General features: G+C 43.3%; 1 protein-coding gene across 1 annotated transcript in view; it reads left to right on the top strand.

Annotated features, from left to right (window-relative positions):
- The first annotated feature begins 3,706 nt into the window (after positions 1-3,706).
- TJP1 (tight junction protein 1) overlaps positions 3,707-18,455 on the top strand; it is a 79,837-nt gene continuing 65,088 nt past the window's right edge. Inside the window, exon 1 of the mRNA XM_090263564.1 lies at positions 3,707-4,224. Within this exon, the coding sequence (XP_090119690.1) occupies positions 4,198-4,224 (27 nt within the window). The 5' untranslated portion in view covers positions 3,707-4,197. The remainder of the gene's footprint in view (positions 4,225-18,455) is intronic.

Genomic DNA, 18,455 nt, shown 5'->3' with positions numbered 1-18,455 from the left:
CTAAAATTATTCCAAAGTAAATTTTATTTCACACACACACACACACACACACACACCAGATTTTTAAAAAAGATTCACAATGCATCCAACACAAAAGGATACTTAAAGAAATTCAGCAAATCAGTAAGAGAAATAACCTAACAGATAAAAGGGGAAATGAAATAAATAAGCAAGTGACATACCAGTTTTGTCTACCACCTGAGTGAAAATGTAAAAGTAATATTATCAAGTGTTCCTATGTGTGGCGAACCAGGGTAAGTTGACCTGGGATTCTTGGAGAACGAGTTGACAGTATCCATTAAAAATGTTTATTTTCAGTAAGCATGTACCTCACCCCTCAAAAATTCCTTTTTGCATATTTCCCCTAGAGAAATACTTGCACATGTGTACAAGAAAGGCACAAATAAGTATTTTCATTGCAACATTATATCAAAATCATCTTAGATAAAAACAGTGCATCCATATTATGAAATACTAGCTAGCCATTTTCAAATGATGCGATAGATTTTCATTGTTTGATATAATCTCCAAGACAAAATATTGCGTGAAAAATAGTTGTAAAATGATACAGTTATTTTTAAGAGCATATATTCCTATATATCTAGACTCTCTCTCTCTCTCTCTATATATATATATATATACATATATATATATGTATATATATATACATATAATATTTTGTGTATTTATATATATATGTGTGTGTGTGTGTATAAATATATATAAATACACAGAAACTGATCTGGAAATATACTCCCTGTATGTCTGTGTCTTAAAAAGATCTTCCTTATTTAATGTTATGTGGCTTTATTGGCAGAGGAAAACTCTGAATCAATTTATAGAAATTTCAACTTCCACGTACTCTGCCACCATCTTGGCCCTCTGAGTTACAGAATTTTTAAAGATATGGCAAAGAGTGAGATTAGGATAACTTTAGTTTGTTGTTACAATGCTTTGATAAAGTTCTCCTCATTCTAGTATTTCGTATATATATTCTCTCTTCTGTAACATAATCCAGACTGTCTCGTGTTCTACCACAGAATTATACTTCCCCTTCACATTTCATGCATAAACTCATAGCTCATACCAGAAATAACATAAATATGCTTTTCTAAAGATATTTTTGGCAATGGAAACATATACACATAAAACACAAATATATAAAATATGGGTAGGGACATAACTGTTCATTTGGTCAAGGTTGTTTTAATAAATGGTTCATTTGAAGACTTACAAAGATTTTGCACACATAGTGTTTTTTTCATTCCTAGCCGCAGACACCAAAAATCCCACAGGAAGTTGTCTTTGAAAGTGTTGTGGTTTTTAGTTTCCTGTTCAGTTTGCATTAGATGATCAGATAAGATAAAGCTATGCAATCGAAAGAGATCCCGAGTTAAACTTTATTTTAACTCGGTATGAGAATCTCAAATTTTGCTGTATTTCTTCCCAGTCCGAAGGAGCTATAGCCACTTTCATATGTAAGCATTAAAGTCGTGATATAACTTGAACACTTTTTTGGTGTCCAGTGGAGAAACTCTTCATTGCTAAAGGGGCATAATCTGAGATCATGCCTTATGCTTGCCACTTAATAAAAAAGGTTTTATTTATTTTTAGAGAGAGGGGAAGGGAGGAAGAAAGAGGGGGAGAGAACCACTGATGTGTGAGAGAAACATCCATCGGTCGCCTCTCGTATCCCCCACAAGTGGGGGACCTGGCCCTCAACCCAGGAATGTGTCCTGATTGGGAATCAAACTGGCAGCCTTTTGGCTTGCAGAACGACGCCCAGTCCACGGAGCCATGCCAGCCAGGGCAATGTTTGCCACTTTTTAAGAAAGCATTGCCCCCCAAAATAAACTGAAGGAACAGAGCTGTGTTTTTAGCTTTTGATAATAGTGTTTTACCATTATTCTTATAAATGATAAAATCTTTGTCTCTTCAGAACAAAGGAGATATATAAAACATACATTTTCAGTTTAATTAGATGTAAATACCATTGAAAAAATTTTAAAGGGTATTATTATTCATTGAAATGTTTTGTTAATGTAATTTTTAAATCAGTATTCTCAAGGTGGAATTTTTGGCTTTATTTCATTTTTTAAAATTATGACAAAAGTAAAACTAAAACTGTAATTAAATAGATTAGATCTTTGATGGATCATTGCAATCTAACATTTAAATTATATACAGGAGAGTTGATGGAAAGTGACAAATGAGAAGAAATGAAAGATTTCAGTAAATTTGTAGATAATGTTTCTGGTTTTAGTGCTATTAAAGACGGCATATATACCTAGGTCTAGGCAGGCTATGCCAACTGCACATCTTATTATGGTAAGATAATAAAGATAATGTGAAAGGTCTTTTGCAGCTACCTTTTAAAATAAAAATATCTCCCAAATTTACTTAAAAAAGTGCTTGCTCATAAGGAAACTTTAATTAGTTCTTATAAGAATAAATAATACTTTGTCTAAAAACAAAAAATACACACACGACTTTTTTAAAAAACGTGACTAACCGTTTCTATGCATGGGGGGGAACAAAAAATAAGGCTTTGATTTGCAGAATGCTTTTTTCTAGTTAAGGTAGCTTCGGGTTGCAAAATAAGCGTACTTTGAAAATCTTAACCGATATTTATGTATGCTATACTGAATTTATTGGTTAAGTTTGATATTTTCACACCGTTGAATTCTAAAGAGAAAACCATCATTTAAAACGATGTTTATGCTCTTGTCCCCATTTTTATGTACCTTTTGTGGCTCTGTGCCAGGTATTTCAAGGATGTTATCATTTAACGTTACTAAGAATTCCTGACACGTGTGGCGAGTGATACATGTTACAAAGTGTAGGATCACGTTTCTTGCATATTTCTTGGTGCTTACCAAATGCCGCCAGCATGGCGGGAAGCAATAGCCCGGCAAACCGGACCGTGGACTGCACATCTGTGCCCACGATGAGCTGGAGGAGCTGGGTTTGGAATTGTAAGGCAGCCAGACCCCTTCCAGCTCACCCCTAAGAATGTCAGCATTTTTGATGCCCAAAAATATTTTTACTATCTGGCTAGTTGGACTGGAGAAAGAGGCTTTGGCTATATCTTGAGGCCTAATGAGGGTGAGCCAAGATACCACAGGGTCTCTTGGGTATTTTCTTAGAGCGCTTGGCCGGAGTGCCCGTGACCTCGTTACCAATTTTAGTTAGGTCATTCGGTTTGTCGAGAATGAGTGCAACTATTTTGACCTTGATAGGAGCTCATCAGAGATGAAAGCCACGACGCTCTTTACAGAAAAAGCACATTGTCTTCAGTGGGGCAGTAGGGCCCAAGCATGTGGTACAGCTGTGACCACCGTTATCTACCAGGTTAAGGACGGATGGTCAGGTTTGCAGGAGCCGCGCTCCTGCGTGGGGCTAATCCAGCGTGGCTAGTTGACGACAAAGTGGACAGGTCTGATAGAACTCCAAACAGGACAGGGCACAGCGGCTTGCTCCTTGGGGACGATTTCCGCCGGACCCTTTGTGAAAACAAACAGGAAGACTCGGCCGCCAGCGGAAACGCAGTCTTCCAAGTTACTTCGGAAACTGGGCTTTTCCTTCCGCGACGGGGGTCGCATCCCGGGAGGAAGCGGGCCCGGCCTCTCGCCCCGCCCCCGCCCCGCCCCGCCCCCTCCACGGCCCCGCCCCCTCCCAGCTGGGCATGCTCAGTGGGCTGGGCCGGGCCGGGCCGGGCCGGCAGGTTTGCGTGGCCGCCTGCAGCTGCCGGCGCCGGCTCATTCCTCAGACGCTGCGTCCCTTCTCGGCGCCTCGTTGCAGGGAAGTTTCGTGCTGGAGACGGCTTCCGAGGAGCCGCCGGGCGAGCTGCGGGGACGGCCGGAGGCCCCCGGTGCCGCCGAGGGGCGAGCGGGCGAGGCCGACGTGGTCCGACAGCGAGAGCTTCGGGAGGCCGAGCGAGTGGCCACAGTCGGAGGGAGGCGCCGGCGGGGCGCGCCCCGTGGAGAAGACCCGGGCGGGGCGGGCGGGCGGGCGTTCCCCGGACTTTTGTCCGAGTTGAGTCCCCTCCCCGTGGGCTGGGCCTCTCCGGCCTCCTCCGCCCCCAGCCCCGCTCGCTCCCGGGAGATGTTTATCTGGGCTGTGGCGTGAGGAGCCGGCGGGCTCGTGGCGCGGAGTTTCGGGTCCGAGGAGCCTCGCGCGGCGCGGGAGAGAGACAAGATGTCCGCCAGAGCGGCGGCCGCCAAGGTGAGCGCTTCCGCGGCCGCCAGGGCGCATCCCGGGCGAGCCAGCGAGCGCGGCCCCCGCAGGCGTCGGGCCCGCGCCCCGCCCTCCTCCCCGCCGGCCGCTGCCCTGGGGGCGGCGACGGGTGGGCTGTGCGGGCGGGAGCGGCGGGGGCCGAAGGCGCGGGGCGGGGGGGTGGGGGGGCGGCGGCTGGCGCGCGGAGCCGCGGTCCCGGGCAGGTGCATCGCTCCCGGCGGCGGCGCCTGGCTCCGGCTCGCGGCGGGCGGGGCCGCGCAACAGGTCTCGCGCCGGAAACTCGGCGTCGGGAATGGGGCGCACGGCCCCGGGCGCGAGCCCGCGGTGGCCGGGAGGTCGGGGTTCGGGGTGCCGCCTTCAGCCAGCCGGCAGCGAATGCGCGGGGAGGAGTGGTTGGTCCCGGCGAAACCGTGTGGTTTCGATCTGATGTCAGTGCGCGTGGAATGCGCCAGCCAGCGATAAGACACTGATACAGTAAAACGCTCAGCCTGTGCGCTAGGTCGGATATTTTTTTCCACCCTGTATTATTTATTTAAGGCAACATTGAAAATAAAACCAACCCCCTTAACACTTTTTAATAGTTTAACCTGAGTTAAACTTTTCAAAAGTGACGCAAAATACCCCTATAAGCGGACAGTAAGATGAACTCTTTAAAAATGGACATGAACAGAGATCTATTTGTTGGTTCAGCAAAAAAAGTAACACTGTTTCCTATCAAGTTTTCCTGTGCTTGGAAGTATTATGCCTTTTTCTCGGTGCTTTGAAACCTACCTGTATATGACACCAAGAAGTTGAAGTTCCTAAGAATCAGTTAAAATCCTGCTTTGCTTTTGTAAATTTATTCCTTTTAATCCTAAATTAGCATTTGTTCTTTTTAACAATTACAGCGATACAGAAATGTGAAGAGTCAAAGTCTTTCCCTGTAGAAATCCATTACTTGAGATATTTCCGAAGTGCTTAAGCAGGTCGGGGTTTTATACACTTATTTTTCTGTTGGAAATGGTTATTGGAAGTATATGGGAGAGCGTTACCTGTAGTAGTGAATACACGTGCGTTCTTTTAAGGAACGAAGTATTCTTTCGTTTAAAAGACTTAATTTGTATCTTTCTGACGTTGATGAAAAACAATCTAAAGCTAAAACTTGATACAATGACTTTTAAAAAGGTTTTTATTTTTTGCTTTGATTTTAAAATAGGCTCACATTATTTTCCTTTTCTGGGGCTTCCTTTGCTAGGCAAAAGGGCTTTGTTTCCATATTACACAGAATGTCACTTTGTTCCTGAAGTGTGATCTTCTGGCACTTGATAGTCAAGACAACACACTTTTAAAAGGTTATTTCAAGACTGGAGGGAAGTAAGTTTTCAATGAATTGCTGTAGTAAGACGATTTAGAAGGAGTAATACTTTTCCTCCTGAATTATGGTATTGAGATTTTATGCCATAATGAAAAGCATCACAAGTTAAGTATCGTATTGTAAGGATATTTGTATTCTTAAATACTTGTGAGTAAAATGTGAGTTGAAAGCTTATTTTTTTTAAGGCTGTATTATGTGGCCTTCATGAAATCTTACATACAGCAAAGCAGGCCATAAAAAAAGAGGTGAAAGGAAATAATATTCAACCATCTGTTTTCAAGTCACATTTAATTTTTTAAGGTAATTAAAATGCTTACTAAGACAGGCTTCTATACTTAATACTTTACATATGATATGTTTGTTTCGCTCACCCTCAATTTAAAAAACAAACGACATTAATTTGGCAGCTTGCTCTTTTATCTCTTGCCTAGTAGCTTGTAGAACTCTTCTCTAAGCTAATAATACCTTCGATTCTGTGTTCTTTGTAATGGTTGAATAGTTTTCTGCCCCATGAATAGGCTGTAGATCATCATTGCCTAACTCGTTCCCAGGATTTTGCTGTTGTAGTGAGTAGCATTATATTTTTATATCTGTGTACTTACATTGTATGTTATGTCTAGTTCTTAAAAATAGAATTTCTGGGTCAAAGGGTATGTGCATTTTAAGTTCTGATAAATACCAGTACATTTTTCTCTGAAAAGATTGTATCTAGGAATAAATATAACTTACTGATAAGTTCCCTGAATTTTAAAGAAGGTCATAAAATAAAACCTGAATAAATTGAGTTGAGACAATATACTCGCTGGATGGGGAGAGGCAGTATTGTAGAATATACCAGTTTTGCCTGAGTTGATGTCTAAACATAATGCAACTTCAAATGGAATTCCAGTGTTTCCTTATAGAAAACTTGGTATATTGATGAGAATGTTTATCTGACAGAATCGATGAAGGATAGTCACCGGATTTTGAAAGAAGGTCCTATCGGCACCTAATGGGTTATAATCCAGAGTAACTTAAAGCGGTCTGTCAATTCAGGAGTAGACAGTGGGACCAAAGAGTCCAGAGACATCTGTGTGTTTATGAGCTTTTAGTTGTCAGCGTTTCATGTGCGTCAGGTCTTGTTCTAAGTGCTTACCATGAATGACCCGATTTAATTCTCGGGGTAACCCTGTGAAGTGGGCGAGACTATTATTCCCACTCTATGCGTGGGGAAACACAGAGAGATGAAAGGAACATACCTAAATTCATTTAGCCAGCAAGAGGGAAAACTAGGAATATATGATTAAAATAACACTGTAGACGATCAGAGAAAGGGTGGGTAAATCAGTAAATAGTACTGGGATGGGTGGTTAACTTTGTTTTGTTTTGTCTGAGTTTTATGCCTCAGGCCAAAAAAGAAAAAATTACAAAGGAAATTTGAAAAAGAGCAAATAAAGCAAACTGTAGCACATTAGAAGAAAGTATAGGATACTTTTAAAAAATATATACCTGAGTTGGAAAGGGCTTCTCTGTACATATTACTGGTGTAGCTGGAATTAAATTACTCAGAAGTTGGAATCAGGAACTTGAGGGTGGTTCTGTCTCACCAAAGAATGTTAATTATACAAGAAAATTGTGTGAATAATTACTAGTAACATTTTCTTTTTTATTTTTTTTGATCTCATATTTTTTTCTTTCCCATTGTTATTTATTTTTATTTTTTAAGTATTTTTTATCAGTTATGTTGTTACAGTAGTCCCAGTTTTTTTTCCCTTTGCTCCCCTATGCCTGGTGTCCCCCTTTCTTAGGAACATTTTCGTTGCTTGAATCACAGTAAGCGGCTGAAGGAAGTTGTGGATTTTAAGCTGTTTCACTTTGGGGGAAGCAATAAAATTTAAAATCTATTATTATATATGCTTATTAGATTTTCTGCTTAAATGTTTTCATTATGTCTCAGGGACCATATCTTTTTCCCTGTGATTGTCTCTAAAATTCTAGTGTAGTTTAGTATGAAAATTATTTACACAACTTCTTAGGAATCTGTTTATTGTATCAGCTAAGGCACAATGGACTTTCTCTCTCTCTGTCTCTCTCTCTCTGTCTCTCACTGATGTTTTCATGTTAGGAACCTGCAGACTTTTACTTTGTATCTAGGAAAGACTTCTGCTGCCCATTGATTGCTGTCAGCGTGATGGAGGAGGCCAGCCATCCACACCAACAATTAATGAGGTTGAAGCCAATCCGTGACTTTGAGGGCTCTGACACAGTGTGTGTGGTACTGTTTCCTGTTTGGTTTGCAGGAAAACGATTACAGTAGTTTCACTCATTTTTTTCAGTTCTGGAAACAATGGACTGGCTCTGACTTTTACTTGCTCTTTAATCTTTTTTCTATTTAGAGACCAAATGTAAACTCAGTACAGTTCTAAGAATAAAATTGAGCCTACATAACACAGATCACTATACTGCTAAGGAAAATGCCTTTAAAAATAATAATTTTGGTGAAAAATTTGGAAATGTAATTCAGTTTCTGCACATACCCCTGACATGATAAAAATTCAGTCTTCTGAGGACCATGAATCTGGCTGTGTATTCCTGTGTAGTGGCTGCCACCCATCCCTGACCGCCCGCCACCCATCCCTGACCGCCCGTCACCCCTCACCCCAGGGCCACGCATGCAGGCACGTGGGGACCCAGCAGTGAGCGCAAACCGAGCATCGCAGTGGCCCAGGACGAGTTAGGGGATTGAGCCAAGTTATTTTTTATTTGTAAAGTTTTTTGATCAAATGCTAAATAAGGGTAAAAGATAATTTATGTCTAGAATGATATTTGTGAAATATTTGGAACATGCTTTGAATCTCTGACTTTTGAAAGAGTCTTGAAATTTATTAGTTGAACAACTTTTAATCTTTTAGGAAGAGAGAGACATTAGTATAGTTTACTGAGTTTTAAGTTTGATCTAAAATTGCATATTTCAGAATAGTATTTTCAGTATAAGGTAGCAATAAAAATAGGCCTTTTGCTGTCTCTGACCTAGAGTGCTTCTTAATTTATTTATTACAGAGAAGAGAGCCTCAGGTTGCTCCTTTATGGGTTAGCCAGGTGCTTTATTTCCATTCCTTCTTACACGGATAAATTCTTAATCATGAGAAGGGTGTGGTGAGTGAGTACGTGGGGAGGGAATTTCATTGTACGTCCTAAAAACGGATGGGAATAATTGACTGAATGATCCCCTGCACTACAGAAGCACTGCTTTAAAACATCAGAAAACCAGTGTCGCCAACCTTTTCACCGTAAAACACACCATTTGAGATTTAATAACAAAGCCCTGGCTGTTGTCAATGTAGTGGTAAATACCGAGTCTCCCCACATGGCCCTTAATTTCAGGGTGCATCAAAAGATGAGTTTTGTTAGTCTGAGTTAGACATTTCAGTTACTATAGCAGAACCACCTAACACTTACTAGGAGGATGCTGGCAAGTGCGTTCACTGATGAAAGACCTCAGTCATGCTAGTTTATCGTGCCGGAAGGGAGGTGAAAACAGGAGCTAATATTTCTTCATGTGGACATGTACTAGGGACATCAGATTAGCATATATACCTGGTGTAATGAAAAAATTGCTTTTGATTTGCTGAAGTTTCTTTGTGCATGTGTGTTTTTTAAAAAATGTGCATTCCCAAGGAATGGAAGTTCATTTTTTTGTCTCGGTTATCTTAAGAATTTTCACTCATTAATTGAGTACATTTTGTTTTGGGTCCCCGTTCTGTAGAAGCTTAAAGTTTCCATCTGCTGTATACTGTAATCATCAGTTGTGAAATGTGTAACTCATTTGTAAGATCCAAATAGTTTGCGTTGCTTATTCATGAAAAAATAAGTATGAACACGATGATGGCCATTGTAATAACACTGCATTCTACTGACTTTTTCGGTTGGGGAAAGTGGTGAAATTATAGCTGAAGCCTGGCCTTGCTGTAACAGTTGATATTCTGCATTTTTGTTGTTAATCTAAAAAAATGGAGGAAAAGGTTAAGAACTACAAAGTAATTAGAATTTACTTACATAGTCATAACTCCTTGAATAAACCGATGTGGAAAATGCACAGAATGCTAGTTGTTTATTTAGTGTCTAACAAGCTGTGCAATGTGTAACAATTTAAATTTTTCTTTTCCAGCAGATATTTATTGCAGACCTAGTATGTGCCAGGTGCTGTTTCAGATGCTGGAGACAGAGCAGTGTACGCATCTGTCCTCCCGGAGCATTTGAATGGGGTGGGCAGCAAGTCCAGTCTGCCCTTGGGGATAAATGCTAGAATCCCTAACACGCTGCTTCTAGATCCTGACCTTCCCCCAGAGACGACAACTACCTTGTTTTCTGCGGTGCCCGTTTTGTAGCTTTTCTTTGTAATTTTACCACTTAGTTGTGCACCCCATCAGCACTGTAGTTTTGCCTGGGAACCTTGCACAAACAACCTTCCAGTGTGTGTTCTGTCGTGCGGGGCTGCTTTTGCCCGGCATGGTGTGAGATGAGAGATGCCGTGGGCAGCCGTAGTTCCTTCGTTTTCATTGTGTTCATGGATGAAGTTCTTAGGAACCCATTGTAGAAGGGCTCCCTGCCAAACTGGCTGGGAAAAAATAGTTTGAAGTCGACTTTCGTGTTTTTTGGAGAAAATACTGTGTACCTGTGTCTGAGGGACAAGAGTTAGATAAGCCTGGTCACTGGTATAGGAGAACTAACAGCTGTGTGACAGATAGTAGGCTGCTTTTGGTGTTGACCTTGAAAGGCCAGTTTTAGTTTTGAGGGCATTTTGTGACTAAGGTCTTAAAGTCCATCTTAAAGTGTATGTGTGTGTGTAAAGACTTTTATTTATTTTTAGAGAAAGGGGAAGAGAGAGAGAGGGGGAGAAACATCCATGTGTGGTTGCCTCTTGCGCACCACCAACCGGGGATCCGGCCTGCAACCCAGGCACGTGCCCTGACTGGGAATCGAACTGGCAACCCTTTGACTCACAGGCCAGCACTCAGTCCACTGAGCCACACCAGCCAGGGCTTAAAGTATATTTTTGTAGGTATCCATTTATTTGACTCATCAGACCAGTAAAAGCCACAATCAGGCAAAGTACATGCTTTGAACAAAAAAACAGCTAAAAACAAGTCTACTTTTCAAAAGTATAATTGTAGGAAATCTTTCCCATGGTGTCATGTAAAGGAACTTTGGGCGGTTTATTTACTGGTCGTCTTTGTTTTTAACAGTGATAAGTGTTAGGATATTTAAACAAGCAAACATACACAAACCTCTGTTTGGATGCTGTAGTGCCTGTGCAGTCAGAAGACAGCGGCCGTGGCAGGTAGATTTATGCTCTCGTCGTAAATACGAGAAGTGTGTGTCAGGAGCACATAATGGCCCCGTCACATTGAACACCGATTCTGTGACAGGCACTAAGATGAGTGTCTTGTATGTACCACTTCATTGACTCTTCACTGGGTTAGGTACTCCGATAGAGATCCGTTATCTCTGTGTTATCGGTGAGGAATCGGAGGCTAAATCCACTTGCTCTAGCTAATGGTACCCCTGCTCATAGGCATTACAGTCCCCGCGTGCATCTGCTTACTGTCCTTGTGCTCGGAAGGAGTGCCGGGAGGCGCCTGTGGAATGGGGCTAGGCCAGGCCGGCGGCGTGACTCAGAGGAGCCGGAGAGTGCTGCGGGTCAGAGGGCGCGGGCCGGGCTGAGGGAAGTCTCTGTTGCTGGTGCCGGCAGCGAGCGGGGCGGGCCAGACCTTCCAGTTCTTCAACGCGGGCTGTAAAGCCGGATTCTTATGTAAATTACCTTGGCTTAAATGCTGTCCGCTGATATCATTTTCTATCTTTTTATTGTGAAATGTAATAGCTGTATGAAAATACACAACAGATGTACTTTAATGAACTATTATAAAGTAACCACCCACGTAAACACCATCCAGGTCGAAGAGGAGCCTGCCAGCTTGCTTCTCAGAACCCCCCCACCCCCGCCGCTTCGTAATCACATCGCCCCCTAATCACATCGCCCTGCTAACGCTAAGGCCACGGCCCTGACCCTGAGTCCCTGTGTTGACATCTGCCTGCTAACACCGTTCATCCCCAAGTCAGCCACTGTTCTGACTTTGTTTTTAAGGCTCACGTGCTGTCGCCTATCAGTTCATTCATCGTCCGGGCTGGCCAGCGTTGGGTAACTACAGCTCGGGGCCCAGTCTGCGTTGGCTTGGGCCCTTGGGCCCTCCCCCCATTTGGCTGTTACAAATAAGGCTTCCACGAGCGCTTGCACATGTCTGCTGGTGACCGTTGCGTATGTTTGTGTATTTAGGGGTGGCATCGCTACCGGATTGCTTTATGTGTCTTCAGTTTTAGCAGGTACGGTCTTCTCCAGAGAGGCCGCGCCGATTCCCCAGCGAAGGAGGCTCTGTGCGCTGCGGTTCTCCTGTCCGTGGTGTCAGAGGCTCCGTTAGCCCTGCTGGTGGGTCTCCAGTGCAATCTCACTGTAGTTTTCACTTGCGTTTCTTCGACTAGATGTGCAACTTTTTATATTTATGGCTTCTTAAGTCTTTTGCCTGCTTTTCTTTGGGATTATTTTTCTTCTTGATTTTCCGTGTGTGTGTGTGTGTGTGTTCTTTTTAAATAAAAACTAGTTGATTATACGTAGTGTAGATACAGTTTCCAACCTGGTGGCGATCTCTGAATGGCGTTTTCCTGACTGGGAGTTCTGAACTTGAGTGTGGTCTGCGTGGAGGGGGCACAGAGAAAGGCCAGCAAGGGAAAGTTTCAGGAGAGGGGCCTGCCTGTCAGCAGACCAGATCCTGGACAGACAGGTCAGGTAAAGTAAGGACTGAGCAGATTATCATCGAGGGACCCTAAGTCTTTATGACTTTATGACTTCGGGCTCTGGACTCTGAATCTTGGGTCCGCCACTTAATAGCTGTTTCCTTATCTGTGAAATGTAGTGGGTGATAACAGCACCCCTCAGGGCCGCTGGGCTGGGGCGCAGTGCCCAGCACATCGTGATCTGCTACTTTAGCTGTGTCCTTTACAAACGTTTGAAGTGAAGCCCATCCTAATACCGGAGAAGAGACATATAGGAGTTGTGTGTGTGTGTGTGTGTGTGTGTGTGTGTACTCGTACAAACATTTAATTTGTTTATGTCTATACGTATTTATTTCTTTATTCGATACTGGACAGATATCAGCCTGTAGGCTGGGAATCCCAGCCGTGTAAGATGTGCTGTGGTTTCAGAAAAGACCCTTGAGCTCCTTACTCTTTAAAAATTGCTGTAGTGTTGAATAAGAGCTGCAGTCCGTAGTCTGCTGGGTTTGGGAATAGGGATTAAAGACTTCTAAATCCACTGCGCCTGGGCCAGTTTGGGATCTCCATCCAGTGTGGTGGATGATTAGCAAATTCTGTTCGTTTTTACCTCCTGAGCACCGCGTATCTTTCCCGTTCCTTCTGCACTTTCTGCCATTTGCAACCCCCCCCCCACACACACACTGTGATCAGTTACGATCTCTCTGTATTCCTGTCCTAGCCTCTGAGTAGTATCAGACCCCTCCTCCCGCCTTATAATCTGTTTCTTATAATCTGTTTGTCTGAGTTGATCTTTTCAAAATCCACATTCAATGAGTGTCCCCTCCCCACTGCACCCCAACATATACACTCATTCTGAAACTGCTGGGCTGCTTCTGATTGCCTTCGGAGTAAAAGACCACAGTCCGCCGTGGGGTCACTGAGCTGCTGCTGGATTACCTGGCCCCTGCCCAGCGCTCTGGCCTCTCCCTGCATCTCCCTCCTTCGGGCCCCTGTCCTCAGCCTGCTGTCCTCTGCTGTCCCTGCCGGGCCCTGCGCTTCCCGCCGGGCTCCTCTTTGACTTCCCCTCGTGGCACCGGTTTTCTGTTTTTGTAGTATTTGTTTAAGGCTGTGATTATGTGTTTAGTCGTGAAGGTTTTTGGTCCTCCAGCTCTCCCACTAGGACTATAATAAGCCCCTTGAGAACAGGGTCAAACTGATTGTGTCCTCGTATTTGCAGAGTGTGGCATTTAATAAACTCCAGTATTGTTTGAATGGATGAGAGGAGCACATTCCTACCCTAGGGCTTTGGCACCTGCTGTTTGCTCTACCTGGGAGGCTTACCCTCCTTCACCCAGCCCCCATCTAGTGCTTTTCCTCAAGAACCTTGCCCTGAACCAGACAGCGGTTAGAACTCTGCTGTAAGCTCCCAGACTTTCCCTTTTTGTCTGCTGGTTATTAATATCTGACATCCCTCCTAGACTAGAGTTATCTTTTTTAGTCTGTGACTCACTCACTGTATCAGACCACCTGAAAGTTTAAATTCAGCCTAGAAACTTCCCAGAAGACCCTAGAACACCTCCAGGGCCCGCTGCATTTTTCTTCTCTGCAGGGGGTTGGCAGCCGCGGGTGCAGCCCGCCAGCTCGTGGGGAATTGGCTTCGTGACCCGCAGTCTTGGCAGTGGTCATGTCGGTTTGGGTCTTCCCTAGGTCAGTAATTCAGTTCTAGTCCCCTCCTATTAATTTGCGTCCCCGTGCTGATTAGTGCATTTGAGCACTTCCCCCGCAGATTTATTGGCCATTTGCATACTCCCTTGTGATGCGCCTTGCGTCTCCTAGCCCATCTTTTCTGTGAGGGTCTGTGCTGCATAGAGATTATCAGTTGTGCTACTTTAACTGCACAGTCTTACATGAAAATACGTGCTGGTTCTTCTTCGTTGCGGACGGGAGAGTCGTAAGCTGTACTATCCAAATGGCGTACGTTCGAGCTGGTGCATCTACTCCTGCCGTATTGAACCTGACCCATTACTGCTGCCACCTGAGTGGTGAGGTTTTCAGCCTGAGGTGCCTGGTATTGGCACCAGGAGGGAGGTCCCTGACCTGACGGGAGTGCCCCAGTGAAGCTCAGCAGTTGACACACGGCTTGTCACCTTTTTACTTTGGCATGTCATGATTTGTTTAAAATAGTTTTATGATGTAAAGTGAAGAAAGGAGGCACGTAGTTAAGAAATGTGGCCGGTTGAGTCTACAAATTTGGTCTGGTTTTCATTGAGTTCTTTGTTGTGTGAGTATCATGATTTTTCATACATGTTACTTAAACTGAAACGTTTTTTTTTTTAAATCCTGATTTTCAATAAATCCTAGCCTTCAAGAAAAGGTGCAAAAATTTTAATTTCCATAGATTCCTCTCCTCACCCCATTTACACTTTACATAACCACAGAACAATGATCAAGAATAAGAAAGGAGCATCCGTACAGGAATGACAGAACTCGGACTGTGTGCAGATTATGCCAGTTCTCCCTCATCCGTTTCACGGTTCCACGTTGCATTTAGCCGTTAATTTCTTCCCGTGGTCGTTGAACCTGTCGCAGCTCCTCCAGTCTTCCCTCTGTCTTTTACAACCTCTGTACTTTCGAAGAAAGTGGATTGATTCCTGTGTAGCACGCAGCTCAGTTCACTCTGTCGCCAGTTTTCTCATCGTTGGAGTAGGTGGTGCAGTTTGGCAAACCATGTTGTGTCCGTGGTGCATCATACCACGGGGTTCGTGACGTCGGTGGGACTGGTTACTCACGGTGTTTACCTCGATCCTTTGGGTCAGGTGGCTTGGCTCCTCTGTAAGGTCAGAATATTTTTCTCGTCGAAACATATTTGAGGCTGTGTTATTCCTCATACTTTTCATCCTCGAATTTTAGCATCTACTGGTGGATCTTAATCTGCAATGATTTGTGGGATTTGCCTCACAGGTGATTGGTCCCCTTTCCCCCTTCACTGTAAGAGAGAGCTCTTTCCTATTATTTATTTTTTTATTATATCACTGTGACCCCATGGATATCTATTTTATTCTGTGGATTAAAATCTAGTACTATCATTTCTTTTGTTAGTTAAGTTATTCCAGCTTTTGGCCATTAGAAGCTCCTTGAGGTTGGTCCCTGTGTTTCTTTGAGCAGTTCCTTAACTTCTGATGATGATTTTCCAGGTTCATCTAATACTTTCCCGTCCTCGGCCCTGTGGACATTCCCATTGGGGGGTCGCTCGCTTCTAGGCTCTCAGCTGACAGAGCTAGGACGTATACATGTGCATACATACTAACCCATGTGTGTCTACATGTGTCTGCATATATTTAAAACCGTGGGTTTATACTGATACTCCTACTCCAGTCTCACATCAGAGTTCATTTCAACCCTTATTTATAACTTTTTTCTACAATAATACATTTATTTTTCACTTCTAGTATACATAAAATAGATAACATAGTTTCAAAGTTTTAGTCATACACCCAGGAGAAAAACTTATGCTAATGAGGTTTCTAAGTTTCTCTGCAGTCGTTTTTGTCTTTGGCCTTGACTCGTGCAGTCAGGGTACTGCTTTTCCCAGTTCCTCGGGGTCTTTCCTTCCCTGCCTCCTTCAGTGTGGCGGTCAGTTACTCATTTGCTTGTTACTGTTTGTATTCCATTTTGGGTCCCCCCAACCCATATATATATAATATATATTACTTAAGAGATAGTGCTGAGTAAACCAATTTAGGTACATATTTAATGATATTTGAGGGCCCAACAATTTTTAAAATACAGTAAGTCCTAAACGCTGTCAGAAGCTTCTTGGAAACTGAGCTTAAATGAGAAGACGGATAAAGAAACCGGTTTTACTGTAGGCTGCTTGATATAGATAAGTTATTTAGTTCCTACAGCATGTTTCTCATCACAAAACATTACCAAATTTCTAAATAAAGACCCAAACGCTCCTCAGATTATACATTGAAATAAATGTGAGCTATACATACCTTTAAGAAAGATGAATGAAAATCAGAGAGTTATTTTCCAACCTGCTTATTGCAGTGCAGGGTGGGGGTGCTGTCCCTGCCGCTGAGGTGCAGGGCGGGACCACTCCGGACAGGACGCCTTTCCATTGCAGGGCCGCTCAGACCGGGGCAGGAGGACCCGGCAGCTCACCTCCCGTGCGCCCTTCCGGGACGTGGGAGGACTCCCGAGGACTTGGAGGAAAACCCCAGACGTGGGGAAACGTGCAGACTCCACACAGACTTTTTTCTCCCCCTTACCAACATTATAACAGAACGACTGAACAGGAAGACATTGTTGAAGCACTTGCTGTATATGAAAATTTTATTTTTATGACATCACTTTTACATTGTGTTTTGGTGTGTTCCCCGAACAGTACGTGATGTTTTGTAGTAGCTCCATAGCTTTTCCTACATCCTCACCGACTGCTTTTTGTCAGTGTCAAGTTCTTCTGCTTCTTCCTTTTTCCCTCCAAAATGTCTCCCATCTTGGTCCTTTGGTAACTGGATCTTTTCTCTTGGGTTTAATACTGCTTTGTTGATCACTACTGGGTCCGTATTTACTAGAGATCTTGGTCTCGATCTTACTGCCTGCTGGCTACGTCTCTGCCAGTTGTTCCGTGGGCAACTTAAATTAAGGATTTTAAGCTGAATGTGTGATCTTGTTTCTGCTTTTCCATTCAGTCCCCGAATTCAGAAACCAACCCTCTTTGACTCTTTCCCCTTCCCCTTAACTTTCTAACTGGCCTGCCTGCCACAAAGCCATCCTCCACATAACAGCCTTCAGAAGGAGTTCTGACTAGATCGTTTGATTGCCTGCAGTGCCTGTTTCCCCATTGAGTTTCATGTCCATAGCAGGACAAGACCTGTTGCCATGGCACATGCGCAGCTTCTCTTTCCACCCTTTCCCGAGTCCACAGGTGGTACTTTTCAACCATATCAAAGCCAGCTTCATGTATAGCATCAATAACCTTGCTGACATGTTGTTTCTTGGAGACTCAGTCTCTGATCTTCCTAGCAGACAGAGTCCTCTCCATCCTCTGTGAAAATGCCTCTTAGACATCATCTGTGTAGTGTTACAGCCTTCTCTGTGAGCCCCTAGGGAGGAAGAGGAGCCTATTTTTGTCTCCATAGTGCTTAGCATATCTGGTAAATGTTTGTTGAATGAATGAATGCACGAATGAATGAATGCACGAATGAATGAATGCTTTAAAAAATTATTATTACAGCCATAAAGATAGTAAAATTTAACCTACTACTTATATATTTAGATAATGTTAAGTAATTAAGATTTTTCCTTATTTGGAGAACGCTAGGTTTATTTATTCTACTTCTTATTTGGCCTTCTTCTGGTTTTAGGTTCATCCTGTGTTCTCAGTCTTGTGTTCTCCAGTCTTTTCTCCACTTGATTTGTAATCAGCCCTAAAGCACAGTGAAACTGCCTAGAACTGGGATCCAAAGTTTTGGCAGGAAGCCCTTCAGAGTTGGCGATCCGAGTAGCGTCTTTGCCAGCTGGAGCTTGGAACAAAGAAACCAAACAAACTCTTGGTAGATGCTGAAATGCAGCTTTTTGCTTCTTCAGAAATTGTGATTCTAGTCAGTTGATGGTGACGGAGAAATGTACGGAGAACTCAGAATCCAGTAGCCACGAATTGCACAATGTCTCGGTGCCGTCTGAAGCTCGTCATTAATTATTGAATTTGCAGCCTATTAGGACTACATTGGAATTACAGTCTAATAGCTTTTTGGGGCCAAAAAGAACTTTTTACTTGAGAAAATTTCATCCAGTTCACTAAGTTTATACATAAGGACAACTGAGGTTACCTGTCTAGTTCATGGCAGATTTGGGCTATGATCTTGCTATTTCTGGTCTAGTTCATTTTCTCTTCAACGTCATTTTTCAAAGCTACTAAGGAGTGATAGTGCTGGAATCATGCTGGAGGACTAACACTTATTCCTTGGTCTCCCACAAACCTAAAAGCTTTGAGAATGAAAGTATAGATTACCGGAATGTCTTCGTCCAAGTTACACAATTATTCATTCTGCTTTTCTTTTTTTAAATAAGA

The sequence above is a fragment of the Furipterus horrens genome, unplaced genomic scaffold, assembly GCF_987537825.1.
Source record: "Furipterus horrens unplaced genomic scaffold, mFurHor1.1.pri manual_scaffold_16, whole genome shotgun sequence".
NCBI lineage: Eukaryota > Metazoa > Chordata > Mammalia > Chiroptera > Furipteridae > Furipterus > Furipterus horrens.
This window is presented reverse-complemented; position numbering and strand designations above follow the sequence as displayed.